Here is a 25,886-nt window from a genome sequence, read left to right as displayed (position 1 = left end):
GCAATCTTTTATCAAACCGGATGATATCTTTATAAAAATAAAAAAGATATGGTATGATTGTCAATGTAAAAACATATCACCAGAGACCATAATGCTGTTACAGTTAAAAACTATAGGTCACAAAATTTAACCTCTTTGATAGATTTAGTGAATATAAGGAATAAGGCAACTTTTATAATGGTGCTCTTTATATGTTTTTAGATAAAGATTCTGCAACTCTGTGGACTAGGAAATATTTCAACACCACTAATCTTGGTAAGTATTTGATTGTCATTTCTGTAAATAGTTTGAGATGATTTCATATTAAGGTTAATAAATGGATGTTTTTTTTTATATTAAGAATGTGCAGCTAATTCTCCAAAGAAACCAGCAGAGTGTTATTTCACAAAAAAATCTTACGTGATAAAATACTTGTAGGGAAAACGGTACTATTTATTCTGTCATAGACGACAATACTACTATTTTCTAAATTTACCACTTTTTATAATAAAACCTGTATAAAACAGTTATGTGTGGTGTCAGTACTTTATTATTCTGTTTTAAAAATTAAAGCCAAATAGTATCATGACCAACTTCCAATGGAACTTGTTTATGTTATCCATGCCCATCGTCATTTTACTCCAAATTAATGAAAGTTTGGAAGTCTTTTCGAATAATTCTCTAGAAAATCCATTATTCTGTCTTGAGATGATAAAAACAAAGATATTACACTCTTAACACATTAAATATGGAAACTACTCAGCTTTAAAGTTGCCTTTGTTGCCTGTATTAATCTATGAAAAAGCTGAATTATGTCCCTTGGAAGTATTGATTTCCAACAAAAGTCCTTTCAAACAGTAGAAAATGAAAAATAATTTATAACTGACATAATACAAGACAGAAACTACAAAATGAAGCACTATTGAAATATTTACTGCATGAATTGCCAAGAATGTGAACAATTATTTACACAGGAGAGCATACAATCTATCTAAATTTAGCCTAAAGTGGGCCTCTTTTTATCTTAAATGAACAATTTCAACACTGAACATGCTTCTAGTATGACCAAATATTGCCTAACCCCATAAACAGTACAAACTTAACTAGAAAATTTCCCCTTTTAATAGATTATGTCTAGAGAAATACCCAAGTGATACATTTAGGGAATTACACAGCAAAAGAGGCAAATATTTCAGTTAAAAATATTTGTTGCAACTTGAATTCTGGTGTTTCCAATTGAATTTATCATTGCGAAAGGCGAAAACAACTTCAAAAGAACTATAGTTTGGTGCATTTTATACAATATAGTTAATATTGAAATCCAAGAATCAAATTTTATATCAGTACCCAACAATTTGACTTATTATGATGACTCAGCACTTTTCTCAACACATTATTGTTCTCAGTGAAAAATTTCTATTCTTTGTGATAAAAGTCAAATGTGCTAATCAAAAGCTTCAAAATAGTTTAATATAATTAAAGTCTGGGTGATTTTGATTTCCCTAGCTAACTTCAATATAGTAGGGATAACGGTACTAATAAATTTTATTCTGTCATAGACGACAATAATACTATTTTCTAAATTTACCACTTTTTTAATAAAACTTGGATAAAACAGTTATGTGTGGTGTCAGCACTTTATTATTCTGTTTTAAAAATTAAAACCAAATAGTATCATGACCAACTTCCAATGGAGCTTGTTTATGTTATCCATGCCCATCGTCATTTTACGCCAAATTAATGAAATTTTAGAAGTCTTTTCGAGTAATTCTCTAGAAAATCCATTATTTTGTCTTGAGATGATAAAAACAAAGATATTACACACTTAACACATTAAATATGCAAACTACTCAGCTGTAAAGTTGCCTTTGTTGCCTGTATTAATCTATGAAAAAGCTGAATTATGTCCCTTGGGAGTATTGATTTCCAATAAAAATCCTTTCAAACAGTAGAAAATGAAAAATAATTTATACCTGACATAATACAAGACAGAAACTACAAAATGAAGCACTATTGAAATATTTACTGCATGAATTGCCAAGAATGTGAACAATTATTTACACAGGAGAGCATACAATCTATCTAAATTTAGCCTAAAGTGGGCCTCTTTTTTTTTTTATCTTAAAGGGAAACTTCGCAAAAAAATAAAAAATTGATATTATGTCCATTCTGTATAAAAATGCTCAAATTTATAAATATTAAAGTTTTATTCCGCTAAATAAGAGATCACCATCGATTTTAAATTTTGAGTATCAGTTCTCTACTCTCCGCCATCTTGTCACCTTCTCCGATGAAAAATCCCGATATGTCAATAAACCACAAAGGAACAAAACTACAGTAAACGATGTAGTCGTAATTGGGGGTCGATATCTTGTCAATCGTACGGTTGTTTTATCTGACTGACTAACTTGATACGGAAAATGGTCTTATATTTTTAAATAACCATATAGTCTGTTATTTTTAAACTGATAATATTGTAATTAGTTAAAAAGTCAAAGTTCAAATCATAAAATGATAAATAAGTGTTCCGTGGAAATTGTTTTCGAAAATCTAATTCGTTCATAATTCTTTCAAGTAATAAACTTTATTTAAATAAATTCGGATCTTCCCTTATCTGATCACCAGCATGGCTAAAGGTATTACTCCCAAAGGTATTGGAAGGGGTGTAAGGTGACACGTCCAGGTATTCAATCGATTTCCTGTCCGGCGGGCTTGCAAGTTCATGCATCGTTTCACTTCTGTAGGTATTGATCAGTGTACACGACCGTTACTTATAACTTTCCATTTTGAACTATCAGGTGCATGTATAATATACATTTTTGTCTTGCGTGTCCGAAAGCGATATAATATACTAGTCATTACTGAACTCATACGCTTGTTTATAAATAACATTTCTGGTGTAAAGAATATTATTTATAAAAAAAAAATAATACAAAAAAAAATAATTGAAGAAATACAAATCTATTTACATATTTTTCCAAGGGTTAATTTGGGAAAATGTAATATATACTCGTTGTCAATAGTTTAGGACAGATTGGAACATACCAGAATTATTGATCTAAAAAAATGTGCGCACTTGTCGACGATTCGTGTATACATACGCCTGGTAGAAAGTTACGGAACTGTAGTCAGTAGCGCAATTTAAAATATGTATACATGTATACATTGAACATAAGAAAGAAACATACATTTTGTGTAAATTGTGGTAAAAGTTTTGTAAATAGACTAGTCCATGTATGCCAACAGTATGTAATCAACGATTTCGATAGACTATTGTATACCAAAAGAAGAAGAAGAAAAAAAAGAAACAATTTGATTTAAATACAGGTCAATTTATAACTTGCTTTGGTTCATCGAAGTTAAGAACATAGTAAACTCACAGATTTATATATCAATTAAATTGTTCTCGAATAAAGGACGAAATTCGTCATCATCACAATTGTTCCAACATTCATGTAAAATATATGCAACTGGACGTACACTAATAATCCCCAAGGAATGTGAATATTTTCTAGGAAAACTATTGAGTATCAATTTCTGGATTTATTTTCTTTCTTGATATTCAATGACAGCAATTTAAAGAATAAACTGCTTGTCGGATATTTGTCCGCTTTAGGGGTATTCTTGCAAGTTGAACAGACTTATAATAACATTCAAAAATAGGGAAAGATAACATTAAATTCGTTGTCTTTTAATTTTAAACATCGTTAATCAAATAGTTATTTAAGTATATATATACGTTGGGAGACGACGATTATTATAGTTGTCTCAGATTTTAATAAGGGCGTTCCCCATTATGACTAAATTTGGTTGACGTTTATCACACTTGAAAAGAATATCTATTCGTAATTTTTCGATTCCATTACAAAAATATTTTTTTCTTTATTCGTACCAAGGAATTGTATATTTAAATATAAAATTCCTTGTTCGTACATATTATATTCCGCTTCGGTAGAGTTATCTTCAGATAGTTTCATATATTGATTAATACATGGCATTCAAAAGTCTAAATGTAAGTGTTCTCGTACATTTTTTCGCCTAATAAAGACAAATAAAAATGATTTAGTAAAGCTATTTCTAATTTCTAAATCCCCCTTTTATATGAGACATAAATCAAGGACAAGACTTGTATATCATTTCATTCTGACATATGAATTAAGTTTTCCGTCTTTAACCGAAAATTGTGTATTTCTTAGTAAATTAACTTATTTGAATTCAAATAAATAATAGCACCAAATATAATTAAATAATTCCACGGCGACCAATTTTTATTTGTCACCAACTTGAATATGTATTTTTAATGTGTGTATTAAATGCTACCACTGATCCGAATAGACAGTCACACCTGGCAAGGTGTGCCCTAGAGGCGTGGTTAAATACCGAAGTGCAAATAACAATTTACCTTTCAACAAGCCATCTACGAGTATTGCCACAGAACCGTGAATACACACATCGTATAAACCTAGCCATAGCAGAGATAGTAAAAGACCAACATATTGTCTTTACAGATTATTGTACTTTAATTTGTTCACCTTATCAGTCCGAAAATGCATTTATTAAAAATAAATTTATAACTTTTTGTGTTGTCTACAAAAATAATTCGAATATATAAGTTAAACATAGATAATTTATCTCACGAATGAGTACAATTGAACGTCTGTGCGTTTTATCTTCTTATTATCGGATGGTTATTAGATAAAGCATAAGTCATCGGCGCGCTTACGATTACGTTAAAATATGATTAAAAACCAAGACTTTTAATGATTGTATTTTAAATCCCGGCATGCAAAAATCAGGAGAAAACGTCACGACCTACAGGAAGTAGTTGATATTTTTTCAATAATTATTGAATTTCTCCTTTATTACTGCACATATAGCGATAAAACTTTGTGAATATATATATTATGTCATAATGAACATATTTAAACCATAAGTAAAAAATCGTGAATTTTCCCTTTAAATGAACAATTTCAACACTGAACATGCTTCTAGTATGACCAAATATTGCCTAACCCCATAAACAGTACAAACTTAACTAGACAATTTCCCATTTTAATAAATTATGTCCAGAAAAATACCCAAGTGTTACATTTAGGGAATTACACAGCAAAAGAGGCAAATATTTCAGTTAAAAATATTTGTCGCGACTTGAATTCTGGTGTTTCCAATTGAATTTATCATTGCGAAAGGTGAAAACAACTACAAAAGAACTATAGTTTGGTGCATTTTATACAATATAGTTAATATTGAAATCCTAGAATCAAATTTTATATCAGTACCCAACAATTTAACTTATTATGATGACTCAGCACTTTTCTCAACACATTATTGTTCTCAGTGAAAAAATTCTATTCTTTGTGATAAAAGTCAAATGTGATAATCAAAAGCTTCAAAATAGTGTAATATTATTAAAGTCTGGGTGATTTTGATTTCCCTAGCTAACTTCAGTATAGGGAAAACGGTACTATTTATTCTGTCATAGACGACAATACTACTATTTTCTAAATTTACCACTTTTTATAATAAAACCTTGATAAAACAGTTATGTGTGGTGTCAGTACTTTATTATTCTGTTTTAAAAATTAAAGCCAAATAGTATCATGACCAACTTCCAACGGAGCTTGTTTATGTTATCCATGCCCACCGTTATTTTACGCCAAATTTATGAAATTTTGGAAGTCTTTTCGAATAATTCTCTAGAAATATTTCAGTAGGTTTCAAAATTTATATTTTAAATATACACACTGCAGTTATTCATAGATAAATAAAAAAAATATATTGTACCCTTACATCCAATCACAGCTCTCCAAATTTGACTTCCTTCACCTGCCTTGGGTACACAAAATGCAAGGAAAATGTAATAGTACCGTTTTCCCTGTCATGAACATTTCAGTGTAACTTGCTATCAATTGGGGAAAAAAATGAGCATAATTACAACACTTATATATTATTTTTTTGTAGCCTCAGTACCGGGAGATACTACCCCAATAGAAAAGTGTCCATACAATAGTTTAGGAGGTTACCTGATAGTTATACAGTATCTACTTATTGTTAAGCTGATAATGGTCACCTTACTGTATGCTTTGTTTAGGTAAGGTTTAGCTGTAATAATATATTTTGTTATTAGATAGAAGTAGTTATGTTTCTACTTTTATTTTTAGAACTAATAGATAACAGTCAATATAAAATTTTAATTTTACAGCTATCAGTTGAAAAATGTCTAGAGAAGTCTTTGAAAAAGTCTTTAGCTATCATTAAATGGTCAAAGGTGAATCCCTTTTCCCTTTCATCATTACCTAAAATTAAAAATTTTAAAATTGTAAAGATACTAAGGTTCCAACTCACTCTGGCAAATTGAATTTAGATGGAATTGACTATTTTATTTAGGTCACTCTTTGGTCATATAGCATTTAACCTGTATCAGTTTTTATACTTCCTTGACTTTTAAATATTTGGTTTCAAGTGTAACCCATGTAGGTAAATCCAGAAAAGCACATCAGACTCTTAAAATATATTATGTCTTATTTAAATTTGAGTCATTCTGTTTACATTTTCAATCACTTTAATAACTAAAGAAGAATTTATCAAAGCATCTGACAATAATCTAAGTGACATTATTTTTTTACAGCTCTACAAATTCCAAAGTGCAGGGTGAATCAGAAGCTATATATAAGTACCAGAAGTACAGTCTGATTGTAGACTTTGAGGAGAAGCTGATCCTCCCTCCACCATTAAACATCATCAGCTATATTATAATGGTATTCCAATGTATATTCAGCTCATGCAAGTACTGTTGGAGGAGATGTTGCAGGCGTTTATCTGATTGCTGCAAGAAAAAAAAGGAAACAGTAGTGAGTTAAAAAATTATATTGACTCCCATTGTATTTGAAAAGTGCTTTTAGAAAGGAACTGTTTTCATGTAACTCCCTTATAAAGGTAATTCCAAAATTAGTTTTTGATAAAATTTATGATTAAAAAGGTGATAGTTTGAAGTAGGTAAAGTAAAATTGTTAACTTGACTTTTCAAAGAATTTTCTGAAAGAGTTTGAAATGATAATTGTTGGAAAAGTTTAATCCTAAGTTCTTACATTTACTCAAATTAATATTTTAGGATGGAGCTAGTAAGATAAATATCATGATGACTCAGTATACAGAGAATTACAGTTATTGGGGAAACTTTGTCAAGAAATTAGAAACTGATGAAGAGCAGCTTCAAGCAGAAGATAACAGGGCTAATAAGCAAAGTCAGATGTGAGTATTTTAAAAATAAAACAGAAGGGTTAAAGAAAGTTAGGTGGCAGTTGTGTGAAAATAGACCTGCTTTGAAATGATATCTGGTAAGGGTAGTCTGAAAAACAGGTTTGAACAGGCTGAAAAAAAACGGGGCTAAAAAATTTAAGAGCTGCAATGATAACTGAGAGTCCTTTGTATGCTGACTGAAATTTACTTTTATGTGAAAGTCAGGTATGAGTATTCTATAAATAGAAAAGTATGGTTGAATGTCGGTACGGTAGTATGACATTATTATGTGACATACAATAGGGTTGAAAATCAGTCAAATGTAAGCAGTCTGAACACACAGTAGTGCTTTTAAAGGTGAATTAAAGACCTGAAACAAACTCTGGTAAATTATTTGAATAATGAAAGGGTTAAATGTTAAGTCCCACTTGAGTAGTCTGAGAAATGGCAAGTAGACAGAAACAAACTTAGATATGAATTTTTAGGAAAATGATTGTACAAAAATAACATATCTGTTATTCTACACTTACAAATAATACATTTCTAGGTTAGAGAGTATAATGAGCCAGTTTTTACAAGAAAGAAAATTTGATGGTAAATTGGTTGAACAGATTTCTAATTTGGAACAGAATGTTACTAACTGTCAAATGGCACTTGAAGAACTACGTCACATGATTGAGAAGATCAGTAAGTTTGTAGTAACCACATTATGTAGAATTTTGTCAAATTGGAGTATTCCAACAGTTTATACTTTTAACATTCTTGTTAATGGTTAATTTGAAAAAAAATCACTTAAGATCTGATAAATGTTTGAAAACTTTTTATATACATATCATGATGCATTTAGGAAAACATTTAAACATTTTAGTTTTTAATCTAAGCTTTTTGAGATAAAATAAACAAGGCAAATTTTTATGCTTAATAGATCTTTATGATTTCATGCAGTGATGAAAGCACATCAAATAAGCAATTATTATGCAGATGGCTCTGATTTATGTAGGCTTGACATTAAAAAAACTGAAACATTCCATAAAATATGTATAGATTATTACATGGCATTTTTTATATCTTACTCTTTATCGGCCCTCGGTCATGATATCAGCCCAAGAGCCGTAGGCTCAAGGGATAATATCATGACCAAAGGCCGATAAAGGGTATGATATGAAAAATGACATGTATTCATCTTTTTATCATATACTTCAACAGAAGAAATACAGACAAGAACTATTAAAATTTTGTCTTTCTTTGAACTTTAAGAAAATAGTTTATAATTAACCAAATACAAATTTCTGAACTTTAATTGTTGTTTTAAAGAATATAACAAGAATCAGGGTGACATAAATGTATGACAACAATTACATGTATAATGTTCTTAGTTTGAAAAATTAATGGTCACATTTCCTGTAATAGTTGCCCTTACGAACATATGCATTGCTTTTCCTTTGTGATTTTCATGTACGATTTCTGGCATTTCATTTATTCCTGTAGTTGTTGTTACTGAAACTGGTTTAGAATTAGATTCCAAATTTGAAATGTCCTTTAAAACAAAAGAAAGTTCGGCTTCTTGGGAAGCAGACAAAAGTTCTGCATCATCATCTGATGGTATATCATTATTGTTATCATCCAAAGGCTTTAGGTTTTTTCCGAAGTTATTTTCCCTGTACCAATTTTACTCAAAATATTAGACATTCCTTCTGTTGTTCAATTGATGCTGAGCTATAGTAGTTTATGGATTGAACATTTTTATGTCCACTCAGCTGCATTATGCGTGTATCTGGTATGTCCTCATGTTCCAAGGCAGTGATAGTTGTTTTTCTGACACTATGATTAGTTTTTCTACCCTGAATACCACTGTCTTCACACATATTTTTAACAAAACTACTTAGGGTGGATCGGGACTATTCGACTGCGCATAATTTCATGCATGAATTACAATGCACACAAAAAGTATTTGTCGTAAATTCAATATTATTTTTTTAAATATTTTGATTGATTAGAAATTTTAAAATATGTAGTTATGTCATTGAAGGGATGTTTTCGTTATTATGTGTATCTGTTAAAGGCTGAAAATGACATTTCACTCATTTTTATACGACCGCAAAATTTGAAAAATTTTTCGTCGTATATTGCTATCACGTTGGCGTCGGCGTCGTCGTCGTCGTCGTCGTCCGGCGTCCGAATACTTTTAGTTTTCGCACTCTAACTTTAGTAAAAGTGAATGGAAATCTATGAAATTTTAACACAAGGTTTATGACCACAAAAGGAAGGTTGGTATTGATTTTGGGAGTTTTGGTCCCAACATTTTAGGAATTAGGGGCCAAAAAGGGCCCAAATAAGCATTTTCTTGGTTTTCGCACTATAACTTTAGTTTAAGTTAATAGAAATCTATGAAATTTTGACACAAGGTTTATGACCACAAAAGAACGGTTGGGATTGATTTTTGGAGTTTAGGTTTCAACAGTTTAGGAATTAGGGGCCAAAAAAGGGCCCAAATAAGCATTATTCTTGGTTTTCGCCCAATAACTTTAGTTTAAGTAAATAGAAATCAATGAAATTTAAACACAATGTTAATGACTACAAAAGGAAGGTTGGTATTGATTTTGGGAGTTTAGGTCCCAACAGTTTAGGAATTAGGGGCCAAAAAGGGACCCAAATAAGCATTTTTCTTGGTTTTCGCACCATAACATTAGTATAAGTAAATAGAAATCTATGAAATTTAAACACAAGGTTTATGACCATAAAAGGAAGGTTGGTATTGATTTTGGGAGTTTTGGTCCCAACAGAATAAGGGGCCCAAAGGGTCCAAAATTAAACTTTGTTTGATTCATCAAAATTGAATAATTGGGGTTCTTTGATATGCCGAATCTAACTGTCATGACTGTGTATGTAGATTCTTAACTTTTGGTCCCGTTTTCAAATTGGTCTACATTAAGGTCCAAAGGGTCCAAAATTAAACTTAGTTTGATTTTGACAAAAAATGAATCAGTTAGGTTCTTTGATATGCTGAATCTAAAAATGTACTTAGATTCTTGATTATTGGCCCAGTTTTCAAGTTGGTCCAAATCAGGGTCCAAAATTAAACTTTGTTTGATTTCATCAAAAATTGAATAAATGGGGTTCTTTGATATACCAAATCTAACTGTGTATGTAGATTCTTCATTTTTGGTCCTGTTTTCAAATTGGTCTACACTAAAGTCCAAAGGGTCCAAAATTAAACTTAGTCTGATTTCAACAAAAATTGAAATCTTGGGGTTCTTTGATATGCTGAATCCAAAAATGTACTTAGATTTTTTATTATGGGCCCAGTTTTCAAGTTGGTCCAAATCAGGATCTAAAATTATTATATTAAGTATTGTGCAATAGCAAGTCTTTTCAATTGCACAGTATTGCGCAATGGCAAGAAATATCTAATTGCACAATATTGTGAAATAGCAAATTTTATTTTAATTAGAGTTATCTTTCTTTGTCCAGAATAGTAAGCAAGAAATATCTAATTGCAAAATATTGTGCAATAGCAAGATTTTTTTTTAATTGGAGTTATCTTTCTTTGTCCAGAATCAACTTAAATCTTTGTTATATACAATATACAATGTATATTCACTTTTTACTACCAACTGATAAATTATAATAAATAATATTCAGTGATAACAAGCAGTTTTTTTTACATCTTAATATTTTATGATGTATTTAAATGAGTAGTTATTGTTGCAAACTCCATTAGAAATTTTAATTGAGATTAGTTTTGGAATAAGGGAAAGGGGGATGTGATTAAAAAAATTGGGTTCAATTTTTCTCATTTGAAATTTCATAAATAAAAAAGAAAATTTCTTCAAACATTTTTATGCCCCACCTACGATAGTAGAGGGGCATTATGTTTTCTGGTCTGTGCGTCCGTCCGTCTGTCCGTTCGTTCGTCCGTCCGTTCGTCCGTCCGTCTGTCCCGCTTCAGGTTAAAGTTTTTGGTCAAGGTAGTTTTTGATGAAGTTTAAGTCCAATCGACTTCAATATTAGTACACATGTCCCCTATGATATGATCTTTCTAATTTTAATGCCAAATTAGAGTTTTTACTCCAATTTCACATTCCACTGAACATGGAAAATGATAGTGCGAGTGGGGCATTCGTGTACTGAGGACACATTCTTGTTTTGAGAGGATTAATATTCAACAGCATAGTGAATTGCTCTAAGAGAAAACAAAAATTTTAAGTTCATTAGAACACATTCATTCTGTGTCAGAAACCTATGCTGTGTCAACTATTTAATCACAATCCAAATTTAGAGCTGAATCCAGCTTGAATGTTGTGTCCATACTTGCCCCAACTGTTCAGGGTTCAACCTCTGCGGTCGTATAAAGCTACGCCCTGCGGAGCATCTGGTTACCATTTGCCGCAAAAATTTGTGTTTTAAGGCAAATATTTGTTTCCCTTATAGGTGACCTATGTTTTTTATTTGCTCATTCTATGAAGCTATATTTCAGCATTTTATATTACAGTTTTGGACCAATTGTCATAGAAAGTTTTTTTGATATTCCAATAAAAATATGTCAACACCTCTATTTTCCCTATCATTTCATTGAAAAATTGTCCCTTTTACATACCTGTTTAAAAGTAAAATTTTGAGCTGAAATGGTCTGTGACCTCCTATTTTTTTTGGACCAATTTGATTCACTTTATGTAAAGAATAAAATAACAAAAAATATGGCACTTCTGATAGAAACTTTGAATAGGCCCGAGCCACCTTAAAGTGTTCTTTCCTAAAGCTTGTCTTGAAAACCAGACACAGTCATCCTTTATTTGCCTGGAAAACCCCAAATAAACGGGACAATCATCAGTAACCATATCTTCTGGTCTTCTTCTAAGAAACTGTTTATATGTTTGTATAGGACATCTAGGATTACCTGAAAGAAGATAAACCGGTTCAATATTGATTGTTAAAATATCATTATTATACACATGTTTACAATATATATAGCTACACTTGTAATATCTGGTTGTTAATTTGTGATGGCAATATCTTGATATCTTGTTAGATATATATTTACACTACATGTTAACTATGTTTTGTGCTTTTTAATTGATTTTTTTCTGTAATTTGATTAAAAATTTAAATAATAATTTTGAATTTTGTCTCCCTTTTTCCTGAAATTTTACCTGTATCAGCAAACATCTTGGCTTGAAAGGCATGTGTGTCCAAGTTAGCACCATTTCTTGTTTTAGTTATCCTTTCAGTATGTTCTAGAGACCATCTGTACATGTGTACATTTTTTAGAGGAAATTGTGATGTCACAAAGAGTGAAATAACAAGACAAAGTTACTTAAAATATCATTAACAAAAAATAATAATTATGCAAAGAATTGTTACCTGCACCAAGCAGCTCTTTTTCATATAGTAAATTTACTTCTTCAGCTGTGAAGGGGTCTGCTTTCCTTTTTTTTGGCTCCCATTCCCATGGATTTAAGCTGTTTCAGTTTGGCAGACATCACATCTCTAGAATGATGAAATTCTTTGTCCACCATTATATTTATTCTACATTTCTTGGTTAGATATCTTGAAATGCTGCTCTGCATTGATCTGATAGATTGTGGTTCATAGTTTGACTCTTCATCTTAAATTTTTCACTGTCATAAAGAAATGAGCCAAACATTTATCAAGCTCCGTAACAGGAACTTCTTCTGCTAACCTCATCTCGTTATTGCATCTCAACCATTTGGTTAAGAGTCTCATATCACTAGCAGTTTTCCTAACTGTATTATCGTTTTTCAACAATTGAACAAAAGCAGCAGTGTCCGTGTCGTCTGCCATGTTTACAAACAATTCAACTTTCTGGAAATACCCAAAGTTGCATGTGATAAACCCCACAGACAATAACGGAAAGGCATGTGATAACATTTTGGAAGCAGTTAATAAAGGTGCCTTTATCAGTTAGGTGAGGTTTGTAGGAATCGGATTAATAAACCTTATAATCCTTTCATAGCCTTTTAATATTTTTAAATGTTATTGAACTGTAAAATTTAAGTATTATTTAATACAAGTATAATATATACTATATGATAAACATTTTTATTACTGTAATAGATGAGAAATTTCAATAATAAAAAGTTATCACATAGTGAGAAGCAATTAATATACATGAACTGATCAAAATAAAACAAGTTAGTATTAACATTGTGTGGTCCATTTATTTATTTAAGATCCACAGTTACAGCCAGCCTTGGTAGCAGAAAAAAGTTTTATACATGTGCTTAGTAGAAGATCACCTTACCCAGAGACAACTGTAACCAGATTTCCTGTCTTTGATAAATATGTGCCTTGGGAGGTATAACTAGATATATAATAATATTTTATGCCCCACTTTTGATAGAAAGGAGGACATCATGTTTTCTCGTCGGTGTGTCCTTTCTATACATGTATTTAAATTCCTTTTATCTGGAATCTTCTGAGTAAAAAAAAATCAATAAACAATTTACATTCACATGTAGTATGAATAAAGCTGTATCCAGATTGGGCAAAAATAAAAATAAAAATCATCTAAAGTCAACTTTACCTTTTGAAAGAAGTTGGAGCCTTTAAAAATTACAATTTGATTTTTTTTTTAGGCAGTTAAGCTGCCTTATGTGAGCACCCTAGATTTGTGTTCTACCCAATAAAGGCTGAAATACGACCCATTGTTATTATCTAGCTGGATATTATGTTATTTATAACTAATTGGACAGGTTTTTCATACTTTTAATTCTGGATTACAAAAAATATGACCAGAAAAACTTTAAATGATGGTCGAATCACCCAAAAGTTTTGAAGTTGCACATGCACATTAGGAATCCTTATGTAGTTTATTATCCCCTGAGCTTTTGGCTAAGATGTCAAAGAAGAAATGTATGAAATATTTAATCGCAGTTGAGATACCCACCTTTAAATTAAATGAAATATAGGGGGAGTTCCTGCGGTCACCCCACCCCTCCTGTTTGAGAACTTGGAAACAGTCGAGATCCCCACCTTTAAATTAAACCATATATATTCATGTATGGGACAAATGAAATATAGGGAGAGTTCTTAGGGTCACCCTACCCCCTCCTGTTTGATAACTTGGAAACAGATGAGATCCCCACCCTTCTACCATATATATTCATGTATTGAACAATATAACAAATCAAATGAAATATAGAAGTCACTGGGGTCACCCACTCCCTCCTGTTTGAAAACTTGATAATGGTCAAGATCCCCACCCCTAAACCATATATATTCATGTATGGGAAAATATAAAAAAATCAAATGAAATATAGGGGTATTCCCTAGGGTCACCCCACCCCCTCTTGTGTGTGTTTTGAAAACTTGTAAAAGATTTAGATACCGACTCCTAAACCATATCCATTCCTGTTTGTCATTTCAAAAAAATTGAATGACATACAAGGTCAATTTCATAGGCGTCACATATGCATATCACTTTCTAAGACCAAACCAATGTGCACTAGACTTTGCCCAATGTCGGGCGACAATGGTAATGAATAATTATGGGAGCTTTGTTTGGGAGACCTCGTAGCAGCATTATGATACAATTATTTCTTATTTATTATAAAATTTTAGTGATGGAAAAAAATTAGTAGGTTTAAAGAATTTACCTTAATTATATTTTGAATTAATTCTGGTCCTATAAAAATTCTCATTTTACTATGGCTCATTTTAAAGAAAACATATCTTTCAAGCCCAAGAATGTTTGACCAACTGTTTTAAAATTACCTGTCATTTTATTCCAAACTTAGACATCACGGACTTGGGGTGAAGGTGGGGGTCATTTACATTTACTATGGGCAGGTCAGTCAGACCTCACCATTGATCCCTGTAGTAGTAAACATTTGTCTGATTTGTGTCTCATAATTTTTGTATTATAGAACACAAACTCAGTTTTCTTTCCAGGGAAGCAAGTCCATTCATACTTTTACAAGCTCGTACTAAAGTCAACTTGAACTACTAACAGTCAACTAATACCAACGTTAACTATGAACTAGAAGAACTGCAATCATTGCGAACTTGTACCACTGCAGACTCATGACCATGAAAAAAATATATTTGATATATGCCTTGCTTTTGAAAACCTTGATAAAATATGTATTATTTGCCTTTAATAATGATTAATTCATTAAATGAACATTAATGTACAATATAAGAATGTTTTATGTTTATTCTTTTAAAACTTAAAACATTGCCACAGTTTTCATAATTATATTTGCCTTGGTTTTTGGTTAACTTCCTTTAGCGCTTACAGTGCTTTGATTGTGTTTTTACACCACTTGTAAGCACCACTTTTGGGCTATGTTATGGCGGCCAGATTTTATTGGTGAAGAAAGAGTGCCTGGAGAAAACTACCAACCTTTGATATGAAAACTGACAATCCTAGTCAATTAAGATTGGAGTCAAGTGCACCATCACAAGCCGGGTTTGAACTCACAACATCAGGGTTAACTGGCTAGTGATTACAGCAGTATTAAAACTCACAATAACTTATACTTTACCATTACAGATAGTGTACATTACCTATGATCCTGTGGTCTATTCCTGTCCCAAAGACAATTATCCAGAGAAGACACAACCATATGTTGATCAAGACTTCTTACAGTAGGTTAAATATTAACAGTGGCTTAATGTAAATGATACTTACTTTTTTATGTCACTTTTATTAAGCAGAGGAGTTTTCAAGTACATTGTCCATTCCTGTATAAGTGTTTGGAATATGTGGTTTATCGTTCAATCTCAGCATTCTGGGTATTTGAAATGGAATTGCTACAAGTTAGCATGTTTCTGGACGTTATGTTATAATTATAATTGATATAGGGATGTATTTTAAAAAAGGGGAAAGTTCAGTTTGTAATGAAAGGAACACTCAGAGTTATTTAGAGATAAGTTAGTACTTTCCAGTTTGATAAGAACCTCTAAATATTAAAAGTTTCATTGAAGATTTACTTCCATGCAAATAAGTTTTCAATTAGGATGCAATTCTTGTATCTTTGATAAACTATTTCATTGATGTTACAGATCTCTGATAGACAGTAAAGCCTTGTCTATGCAGAATGTGAGAGAATCAGAAATAGTCAGCATAATGCCTGCATGGAATGCATCTACAACTGTTGTTATTAAAGGCAAGAAGAGGAATATAGACAGGAAAACTTACATCAAACAAGATGGAGTCAAAGTTAAATATCAGCTAGATACCTGTAATTTGCCTATGTAAGACAGTTTTAATCAATATTATTTTATTGGTTAAACATTATGTGAAATCAAAATCAAAACTTTCTCTGCTTAAACAATATTGTCTTCTTAATAAATTTAAAAAGTCATCATTCAATAAAGTAATTATAAAACATTGTATTTTCTTTCCCTATAATTAGCCTTCTTTTTTTATCAGTTTTTATAAATTTTCAAATGAGACAAAAAGAGTAGGTTCAGTAAGACCCCTTTTTGGCCCCAAAATATTGCAGTTTTACAAAATTGTTAAAATGTAAACCTTTAGTTATTTATTGGACAGTAGAATACTTCTGCTACATAAATATGGGCTGTTTTTGACAATACAATGCACATATATCCGGTACTAGCACCATTAAGTCATGCTAAATTACTGAAATCCTCACAATTCTAGCATTTTAGTTAAATTTTAGACGGTTTTCGTGTAAAACGAAAGTGGCCACATTCGTGTTCATCCTTAATATTGAAATGTAAGTTGTATTTTATGATAATACATAACATATATAAAGGTTGAGGATGAACATGGATGCGGCCACTTTCATTTTTACCAAAAACCATCTGAAAAGTGACATTTTTCGGCATATGAGGTAGATTTTTATACGACCGCAAAATTTGAAAATTTTTTCGTCGTATATTGCTATCACGTTGGCGTCGTCGTCGTCGTCGTCGTCGTCGTCGTCGTCCGAATACTTTTAGTTTTCGCACTCTAACTTTAGTAAAAGTGAATAGAAATCTATGAAATTTTAACACAAGGTTTATGACCACAAAAGGAAGGTTGGGATTGATTTTGGGAGTTTTGGTCCCAACATTTTAGGAATTAGGGGCCAAAAAGCGCCCAAATAAGCATTTTCTTGGTTTTCGCACTATAACTTTAGTTTAAGTTAATAGAAATCTATGAAATTTTGACACAAGGTTTATGACCACAAAAGAAAGGTTGGGATTGATTTTGGGAGTTAAGGTCCCAACAGTTAAGAAATTAGGGGCCAAAAAGGGACCCAAATAAGCATTTTTCTAGGTTTATGCACCATAACTTTAGTATAAGTAAATTGAAATCTATGAAATTTAAACACAAGGTTTATGACCATAAAAGGAAGGTTGGTATTGATTTTGGGAGTTTTGGTCTCAAAAGTTTAGGAATAAAGGGCCCAAAGGGTCCAAAATTAAACTTTGTTTGATTTCATCAAAAATTGAATAATTGGGGTTCTTTGATATGCCGAATCTAACTGTGTATGTAGATTCTTAATTTTTGGTCCCGTTTTCAAATTGGTCTACATTAAGGTCCAAAGGGTCCAAAATTAAACGTAGTTTGATTTTAACAAAAATTGAATCCTTGGGGTTCCTTGATATGCTGAATCTAAAAATGTACTTAGATTTTTTATTATTGGCCCAGTTTTCAAGTTGGTCCAAATCAGGGTCCAAAATTAAACTTTGTTTGATTTCATCTAAAATTGAATAATTGGGGTTCTTTGATATGCCAAATCTAACTGTGTATGTAGATTCTTAATTTTTGGTCCCGTTTTAAAATTGGTCTACATTAAAGTCCAAAGGGTCCAAAATTAAACTAAAATTGATTTTAACAAAAATTGAATTCTTGGGCCTCTTTGATATGCTGAATCTAACCATGTACTTAGATTTTTGATTATGGGCCCAGTTTTCAAGTTGGTCCAAATCAGGATCCAAAATTATTATATTAAGTATTGTGCAATAGCAAGAAATTTTCAATTGCACAATATTCAGCAATAGCAAGAAATCTTCAATTGCACAGTATTGTGCAATAGCAAGAAATCTTCAATTGCACAGTATTGTGCAATAGCAAATATTTTCAATTGCACAGTATTGCACAATAGCAAGAAATATCTAATTGCACAATATTGTGCAATAGCAAGAAATTCCAATTGGATTTCAATTGGAGTTATCTTTCTTTGTCCAGAATAGTAGTTGAATCAACTTAAATCATTGTTTTATACAATATACAATGTATATTCACTTTTACTACCAACTGATAGATTAAAACAATCTTTACCATTCAGTGATAACAAGCAGTTTTTTTTACATTTTAATATTTTATGATGTATTTAAATGAGTAGTTATTGTTGCAAGCTTCATTAGAAATTTGAATTGAGATCAGTTTTGAAATAAGGGAAAGGGGGATGTGAAAAAAAATTGGGGGGTCAATTTTTTTCATTTCAGATTTCATAAATAAAAAGAAAATTTCTTCAAACATTTTTTTGAGAGGATTAATATTCAACAGCATAGTGAATTGCTCAAAGGCAAAAAAAAATTTTAAGTTCATTAGACCACATTCATTCTGTGTCAGAAACCTATGCTGTGTCAACTATTTAATCACAATCCAAATTAAGAGCTGAATCCAGCTTGAGTGTTGTGTCCATACTTGCCCCAACAGTTCAGGGTTCAACCTCTGCGGTCGTATAAAGCTGCGCCCTGCGGAGCATCTGGTTCATATTTGAGCTTGAATCAGATCGTTTTTAATGACAAAATCTGTTAAAATCTTTCACATAAACTAATTAATTCAAATACAATAGACACTTAAGTGTTTAAAAAGTGGTCAAAATCTTTCTTCAGATGAACCTGAAATTTGAGGCCAAAATCGGTCCTTACCGGACCTACTCCTTTGATGGACAAATATCAAATTCGATACAAAACGGTAATTTTTTATTTTAAAAAAATCAAGAAGATAACACAAAAGACTAAGAACACCTTTTCTGGTCATGCCAAGCAAAAAAATGCATTATTATTTCATATATTAACAAATAGCAACCCCCGAGGGAGAACAGGTTTAAGAGGACGAGGAAGACTACACAGATGGGGACCTAATCATAATGTAATGGTGGTCATCACACGTTGGAAGAGGAAAGATAACTCTGATGATTTCCTCAGCGTTGATGATAAAAGAGTGTTAGAAGTGATAGCCATACAGAACAGTGACAGTTCAGAATATTCATTACCAAGGGTAACATACTTCTTTTAAGGATGAGTCTACTTTAAAACCATGCAATACAGTCCACAATCAGATTTGATTGAAACTTTGTGTGCTTTAACCATACTAGGAAAAAAATACTTTAAATGACCAAGATCAGTATATATCTAATCAGTTTTAAAAGTTACAAACTTAAATAAGAATTTGACAGTACATGTATAACTGTAGGCTTTTAACCAAATAGAAATCTAATTCTTTTCTTAAAATGTAAAAACAGCATAGAAGACGTCAGCTTTGTGCAGAAATTTTAATAAATAGTTTTAAATATTTACCGGTAGGTGAATAGTAAGAACTTTGAATGTGTATTTTACAGGGAGGTGATTATGGATATTTGACTATGTATAGTGCTGTATGTCAGAAGTTTTTGACCTTCACAGCAGAAGATACAGCTACCAAGATCAATCCAGACATGGAAGACACTGATATGATAAAGGTTTGTTGTCATGCATTATCAGATTTTGCACTTACATGGATATAAAATAAAGAATAAATTTAAAAAGTTATATCCTGGAAGAAATATGTCTAGTTATTGTATTAACCCTTTAACCCCCAATCCCGCCTATAGACGTGATGGTGACAACCATTCTTTGATGGCCCGTATGACCCTCAATACCTTTTTTGAACTGCCCCACCTGAACTGTCATGATAGCAGGGACTTAAACCAAGCAGTTCATGGTCCATAAACTCTTCTCAGACATCTGTTTATGAAAATATGGCACTTTGAAAGCCGTTTAAGAGTTCAAAATCAGAAAAACGTGAAAAGTAGCCAAAATCAGGTGGGGGTGGGTATCTTTTGATGGCCACTACGTAACTAGTAGTTGTTGTAGGTATAAACTATAATTCTTAATGCATTAGACTGTTGGTTTTCACGTTTGAATGGTTTTACACTAGTAATTTTGGGGCCCTTTATAGGTTTTTGTTTGGTGTGAGCCAAGGCTCTGCATTTGAAGGCCGTACATTGACATATAATGGTTTACTTTTATAAATTGTTATTTGGATGGAGAGTTGTCTCATTGGCACTCACACAACATCTTCCTATATCTATATAGGTGGTATAAGGACACAAAGAGGTATAATATGGCCGATAGGAATCTAGTCTGTAAAATCTAGGTCTCTATTTTGTAAAAAATCTGTAAAAAAGGACGTTTAGGCAGACCTGACTTGATAATAATAATTCGCCAGCAAGACACTTAAAGTCCCATATACTCCCAGTTAGCATGAATGGATTGCTGTAACTATAGGGTAATACTTGAATGCCAAAGAAACACAGTCTGGTCAATGTGCACCTCTCAAGGTCGTTTTAAAATTGGAAAATAGACAGAAAATGGTCATTTTTCAGTTAGGTAGAGTTCAAACCCACGAGAAAACCTTCCACCTCCCACCCATGGCATCCACCCCAAATCTCAATACATTGTTTAATAGATGAGCATCAGTTACAGCATAAAGAGTCTACTAATTTGCACATAATTTGCATATGATTGCAAATTTTTTAAAATGCCTGATTTTCCAGAAGTCTCTTGGGGGCGAATGAGTTAAGCTAAATTCATGAAATATAAACTTAATTCTGACCGATGTTTCATTAGACATTTTCCAACAGTTTCAAAAAGTTTTTACCTAAACCTGAGTGGCTAGAAGGGGGGTGCTGACAATATACCATGTGAACAAGACAAGCCTGATTACTGTTCATATGTAACTAGCCAATTAATTCATGGATCATGTAAAAGGATATCTCTCAAACCAGTTTGGTCAGTAGATTTCTATATTTACTGTAGCTAATAAACAATTTGTGGCTCACCTGTTTAAAATAAAGATGTATAATCTAAATTCTGCGTTTAATACAAATAATTGTACTGTAATATAATGATTGCTAATACAAGTAGCTTTGATTTTATGACCTGCAACTAATGTTTTTTTTCGTTTATATTTTATAGCTAGTGAAGAATGTTTTTGGTTTTTTTTAGTTTTTCCGTCAGTTTTCTCCCTCTCATGGATCTTCTTCTCCCTTTACTTCCACTGTTATCTACAAAGGATATTTTGACGATCAGTATAATACAGATAATGCATGGAGAGAGGTAGAGGTTTGGAATCTACATTTTGATGAGGAAGACAGAGAGAAAGAATTCAACTTAAAAAATGTAAGTGTTTTGATAAAATTTCTTTTTTCATTACAGTTGATGTGTTTCTCTCAGTTTTGGTTTGTGCCTCGGATTTGTTTTATTTACATCAATTTATTACTATTGAACAGCGGTATACTACTGTTGCATTTATTTAGAATATATCCTCTTGAAAAAAAAGGTTAATTATTTAGATTTGAGGTGTCAAATTCTTACATTAACCATATATAATGCTACAACTTCTGTTTGAAGGGTTTAGCTTTGCATGTAAACACTGAAGTTGTGATTTCAAATCCTGAACATGGCAGGTGTACTCAATTTCAATCTCAATTGACTAAGATTGTCAGTTTTCCTTCAGAGGTTGCTGGTTCTCTGCAGACACTCTGGCTTCATGCACCAACAAAAAATTATCACCCTGAAATAGCATATTAGTGCTGAAAGTGGTGTTAAAACATCAACCAATCAAATAATGGTAGCATTTCTTTGTTGTTAATAACCTAGTTGGATATATTCATATGACATTAACATGTTATCTTCCTAAATTTGCATGTGGTCAATCCGACATAAAGCACTGATCCATCAATCATTTTATTTATTTACATTTTACAGAAAGAGAAGAAATGGAAAACTGTCTCTTCCTACAATACTTTCCTTGGAAGCCAGGACTTGATACTTAGACAAGCTGCTAATCTACATAATGCTTATTACTGAATATATTATAAATGTGTTATTGTTTGTGATTGACAAAATTTGTGGCTTTTAACTGTGTGCTGAAACTATAAAATTACTACCCGAAGAGATGCAAATTTATAGGCTTTTTAGGCAAAGTTGTCAGTATATTTTGAACATGGAAGTTTTTTTTATATATCCTTGAGTTGAGTTCACTTGTTATTTTCACTCTTCACCAAGTCTCAATCTAGGATATTTTGAAACCTTTAACATTTTACAACAATTCACAAAATTTCATTTCCACAAATTGAGGAACTTTTTAATGGAGTAGTTACAATTTCCCAGCCCTTTTTATGAAAGCAATTTGGGATGTTATTTCCCAAAACAGTCAAATGTGTTACATGTGCATAATGTATATACATTGTTATGTGGACTAAAATTTTATTAGCTTTGTTAAATGATGTCCAGGGCCTTATACTTACAAAACCTATTCCACTTGAAATGTAAGGAGACACCTACTTTCCATGTAAGCCAAGACTTGATACTGGAAAAGACTTTTATGTAAGTGAGGATCTAACACTGTACAACACTTTCCATGTGCAATACCACCATGTAAGCAATGACCTGATATTAACACTTTCATAGGAGTCATAATCTGATATTTTACACTTTTCATAGGAGCAATGACCTGATACTTAACACTATTTATATGACCCATGACCAGGTAATTCATGCTTTGCTCACTTTCTGTGTAAATCAGGTCACATCATGATTTCTCTGTACAGATTTGTATGAAAGTTGAAACTGTTGTTTAACAATATTTAAGTGAGACCTGCAGGGGTAATCAAGGTTGTTAAACACCCCTCTAGTACATGTAGTACATATACACTATTTTTATAAGTAGACTTTTTTTTCATGGGGAGAATGAAGTACAAAGAGTCTTTGTTTATATGGTAATAAAATTAATTATTGAAAATGCAAAAGGACTTTTATTGATGGTATTATATTATGTTTATTTATTTAGTTTTGATATATGATAAAAAAAAGCTATACTATATAATGTAAGGCTTTTATTACTCCTATATTGATTACTGGAGAAAATTGTAAAAGAAAACTTGTATTTAAGACTTTGAAATAAAGTTTGAATTGGCTGATGATATATCATTTCAATATGGCTAAAAAAAAGTCAGTTGAACCTTGAACTTATATCAAGTACAATTTTATCATCTATTTCAAAATTAAAGTGAAAGAAAAAAAAGCATAATTTTTTTGTTGACATTATGGTATATTGTTAAGTGTTATTTCTGATAATATTTTCTTACCTCTGTATTTAGTTGGTTTTTTTTTTACATGTGTTCAGTTTTTAAGTGCTATTTTTTTTATATTTACATGTATGATGTTTTGTAAAGTAATTTGATGATCTAATCATACCTCCCACCATTTTAGTATAAAAATGGAAGCATTTTCTTTCATTTCTAGTCATTAACATTTTGATGTGCCATTTTAAGCGCATAAAATAATGTTGCTATTGAATGATATTTATGAAACTACTATGTAATCAAAAAATGAAAGTATGTTGCTAATTTTATAAAAATTCTTAATTTGTCAAGTGTTAACTAATTTTTTTGCAGCCAGTCAATTCTATTTTTAATTTTTAGAAAGCTAATTCAAAATATTCAGGTGTTGAAAATTATTTTTTTGTATTTGTAAATCTGGTAAATACATGTATAAGTAAAGTCACCTGAACCAAGCTTTTGACCTAAGCAATGATTATTTCAATAAGTTACAATTTTTTAGCTCACCTGGCCCGAAGGGCCAAGTGAGCTTTTCTCATCACTTGGCGTCCGGCGTCCGTCGTCCGTCGTCTGTCGTCGTCCGGCGTCGTTAACTTTTACAAAAATCTTCTCCTCTGAAACTACTGGGCCAAATTTAACTAAACTTGGCCATAATCATCATTGGGGTATCTAGTTTAAAAAATGTGTCCGGTGACCCGGCCAACCAACCAAGATGGCCGCCATGGCTAAAAATAGAACATAGGGGTAAAATGCAGTTTTTGGCTTATAACTCAAAAACCAAAGCATTTAGAGCAAATCTGACATGGGGTAATATTGTTCATCAGGTCAAGATCTATCTGCCCTGAAATTTTCAGATGAATCGGACATTCCGTTGTTGGGTTGCTGCCCCTGAAATTGTAATTTTAAGGAAATTTTGCTGTTTTTGGTTATTATCTTGAATATTATTATAGATAGAGATACACTTTAAACAGCAATAATGTTCAGCAAAGTAAGATGTACAAATAAGTCAACATGACCAAAATGGTCAGTTGACCACTTTAGGAGTTATTGCCCTTTATAGTCAATTTTTAACCATTTTTCGTAAATCTTAGTAATCTTTTAGAAAAATCTTCTCCTCTGAAACTACTGGGCCAAATTTAACCAAACTTAGCCATAATCATCATTGGGGTATCTAGTTAAAAAAATGTGTCCGGTAACTCGACCAACAAACCAAGATGGCCACCATGGCTAAAAATAGAACATGGGGTAAAATGCAGTTTTTGGCTTATAACTCAAAAACCAAAGCATTAAGAGCAAATCTGACAGGAAGTAAAATTGTTGATCAGGTCACGATCTATCTGCCCTGGAATTTTCAGATGAATCGGATAATCGGTTGTTAGGTTGCTGCCCCTGAATTGGTAATTTTGAGGAAATTTTGCTGTTTTTTTGTTATTATCTTGAATATTATTATAGATAGAGATAAACTGTAAACAGCAATAATGTACAGCAAAGTAAGAACTAAAAATAAGTCAGTATGACCAAAATAATCAATTGACCCCCTAAGGAGTTATTGCCCTTCATAGTCAATTTTTAACAATTTTCTTAAAATTTGAAGATTTTCAATAACATTTTCCACAGAAAATACTGTTATAGATAGAGATAATTGTAAGCAGCAACAATGTTTAGTAAAGTAAGATCTACAAACACATCACCATCACCAAAACACAATTTTGTCATGAATCCATTTGTGTCCATTGTTTAATATTCACATAGACCAAGGTGAGCGACACAGGCTCTTTAGAGCCTCTAGTTTAATAGTTATAAGGTATTGAATTAAACTGACCAATTGCATGAAAAATTGTTATCACATTCAATTATTAGGAGTTATTGCAATGACTGATAGCCTTAAAAAAAGCTATTTTAATTTTAGTTTTAATTACAATAGCCACAACTTTAAAAAGCTTCTGTAAGAGTAAAAGAATGTATTTGATCAGTTTCAAGGTAAAATGTGTTAGTTTGTAGTCAGGTAGTTTTATTTTTTTATGCATGACATTTTTGTCAAACTATACCACGCAAATGTTTGTAATCAAAATATAAAAGCTTTGCTTTGGTTGTAAAAGATTTGTTACTGTGATTGTTATTGAATATTGATCTTATAGATCTTGAATGTTAGTGTGACAGATTTTTTAAACTATTTATTTTTATTCAAATGGCCTTGTAAGGTTTTGTATAAATCTCTCCACTATAACACAGTGAAAAAAGTGTTAATTTTTTACACCCTTATGAGCAAATTAGTTCAGTGCATCCACTCTGTCTGTCCATTAGTTTTTCCATTCAGATCATGTTAGATTCATAACTTAAAGGAGAATTATCTACAAA

The 25,886-nt window shown here is 31.6% G+C and overlaps 1 protein-coding gene and 1 pseudogene across 6 annotated transcripts in view; one reads left to right on the top strand and one right to left on the bottom strand.

Moving 5' to 3' along the window:
- The window catches only part of LOC139516933 (transient receptor potential cation channel subfamily M member-like 2), a 64,429-nt gene extending 40,742 nt beyond the window's left edge, over nucleotides 1-23,687 (top strand). For 5 of the 6 annotated variants that reach the window (XM_071307406.1, XM_071307410.1, XM_071307408.1 and 2 more), the window contains 12 exons: nucleotides 202-255; nucleotides 5,941-6,070; nucleotides 6,608-6,830; nucleotides 7,091-7,230; nucleotides 7,766-7,905; nucleotides 13,410-13,534; nucleotides 15,734-15,828; nucleotides 16,246-16,437; nucleotides 19,228-19,423; nucleotides 19,764-19,883; nucleotides 21,412-21,585; nucleotides 22,174-23,687. In XM_071307406.1, the coding sequence (XP_071163507.1) occupies nucleotides 202-255; nucleotides 5,941-6,070; nucleotides 6,608-6,830; nucleotides 7,091-7,230; nucleotides 7,766-7,905; nucleotides 13,410-13,534; nucleotides 15,734-15,828; nucleotides 16,246-16,437; nucleotides 19,228-19,423; nucleotides 19,764-19,883; nucleotides 21,412-21,585; nucleotides 22,174-22,275 (1,691 nt within the window). In that variant the 3' untranslated portion in view covers nucleotides 22,276-23,687. The remainder of the gene's footprint in view (nucleotides 1-201; nucleotides 256-5,940; nucleotides 6,071-6,607; nucleotides 6,831-7,090; nucleotides 7,231-7,765; nucleotides 7,906-13,409; nucleotides 13,535-15,733; nucleotides 15,829-16,245; nucleotides 16,438-19,227; nucleotides 19,424-19,763; nucleotides 19,884-21,411; nucleotides 21,586-22,173) is intronic. The other variant, XR_011663057.1, reaches the window with a different exon arrangement.
- Nucleotides 8,862-13,020, bottom strand: LOC139518170 (uncharacterized; annotated as a pseudogene).
- Nucleotides 23,688-25,886: the final 2,199 nt, after the last annotated feature.

Source organism: Mytilus edulis, chromosome 3 (assembly GCF_963676685.1).
Source record: "Mytilus edulis chromosome 3, xbMytEdul2.2, whole genome shotgun sequence".
Taxonomy (NCBI): domain Eukaryota; kingdom Metazoa; phylum Mollusca; class Bivalvia; order Mytilida; family Mytilidae; genus Mytilus; species Mytilus edulis.
This window is presented reverse-complemented; position numbering and strand designations above follow the sequence as displayed.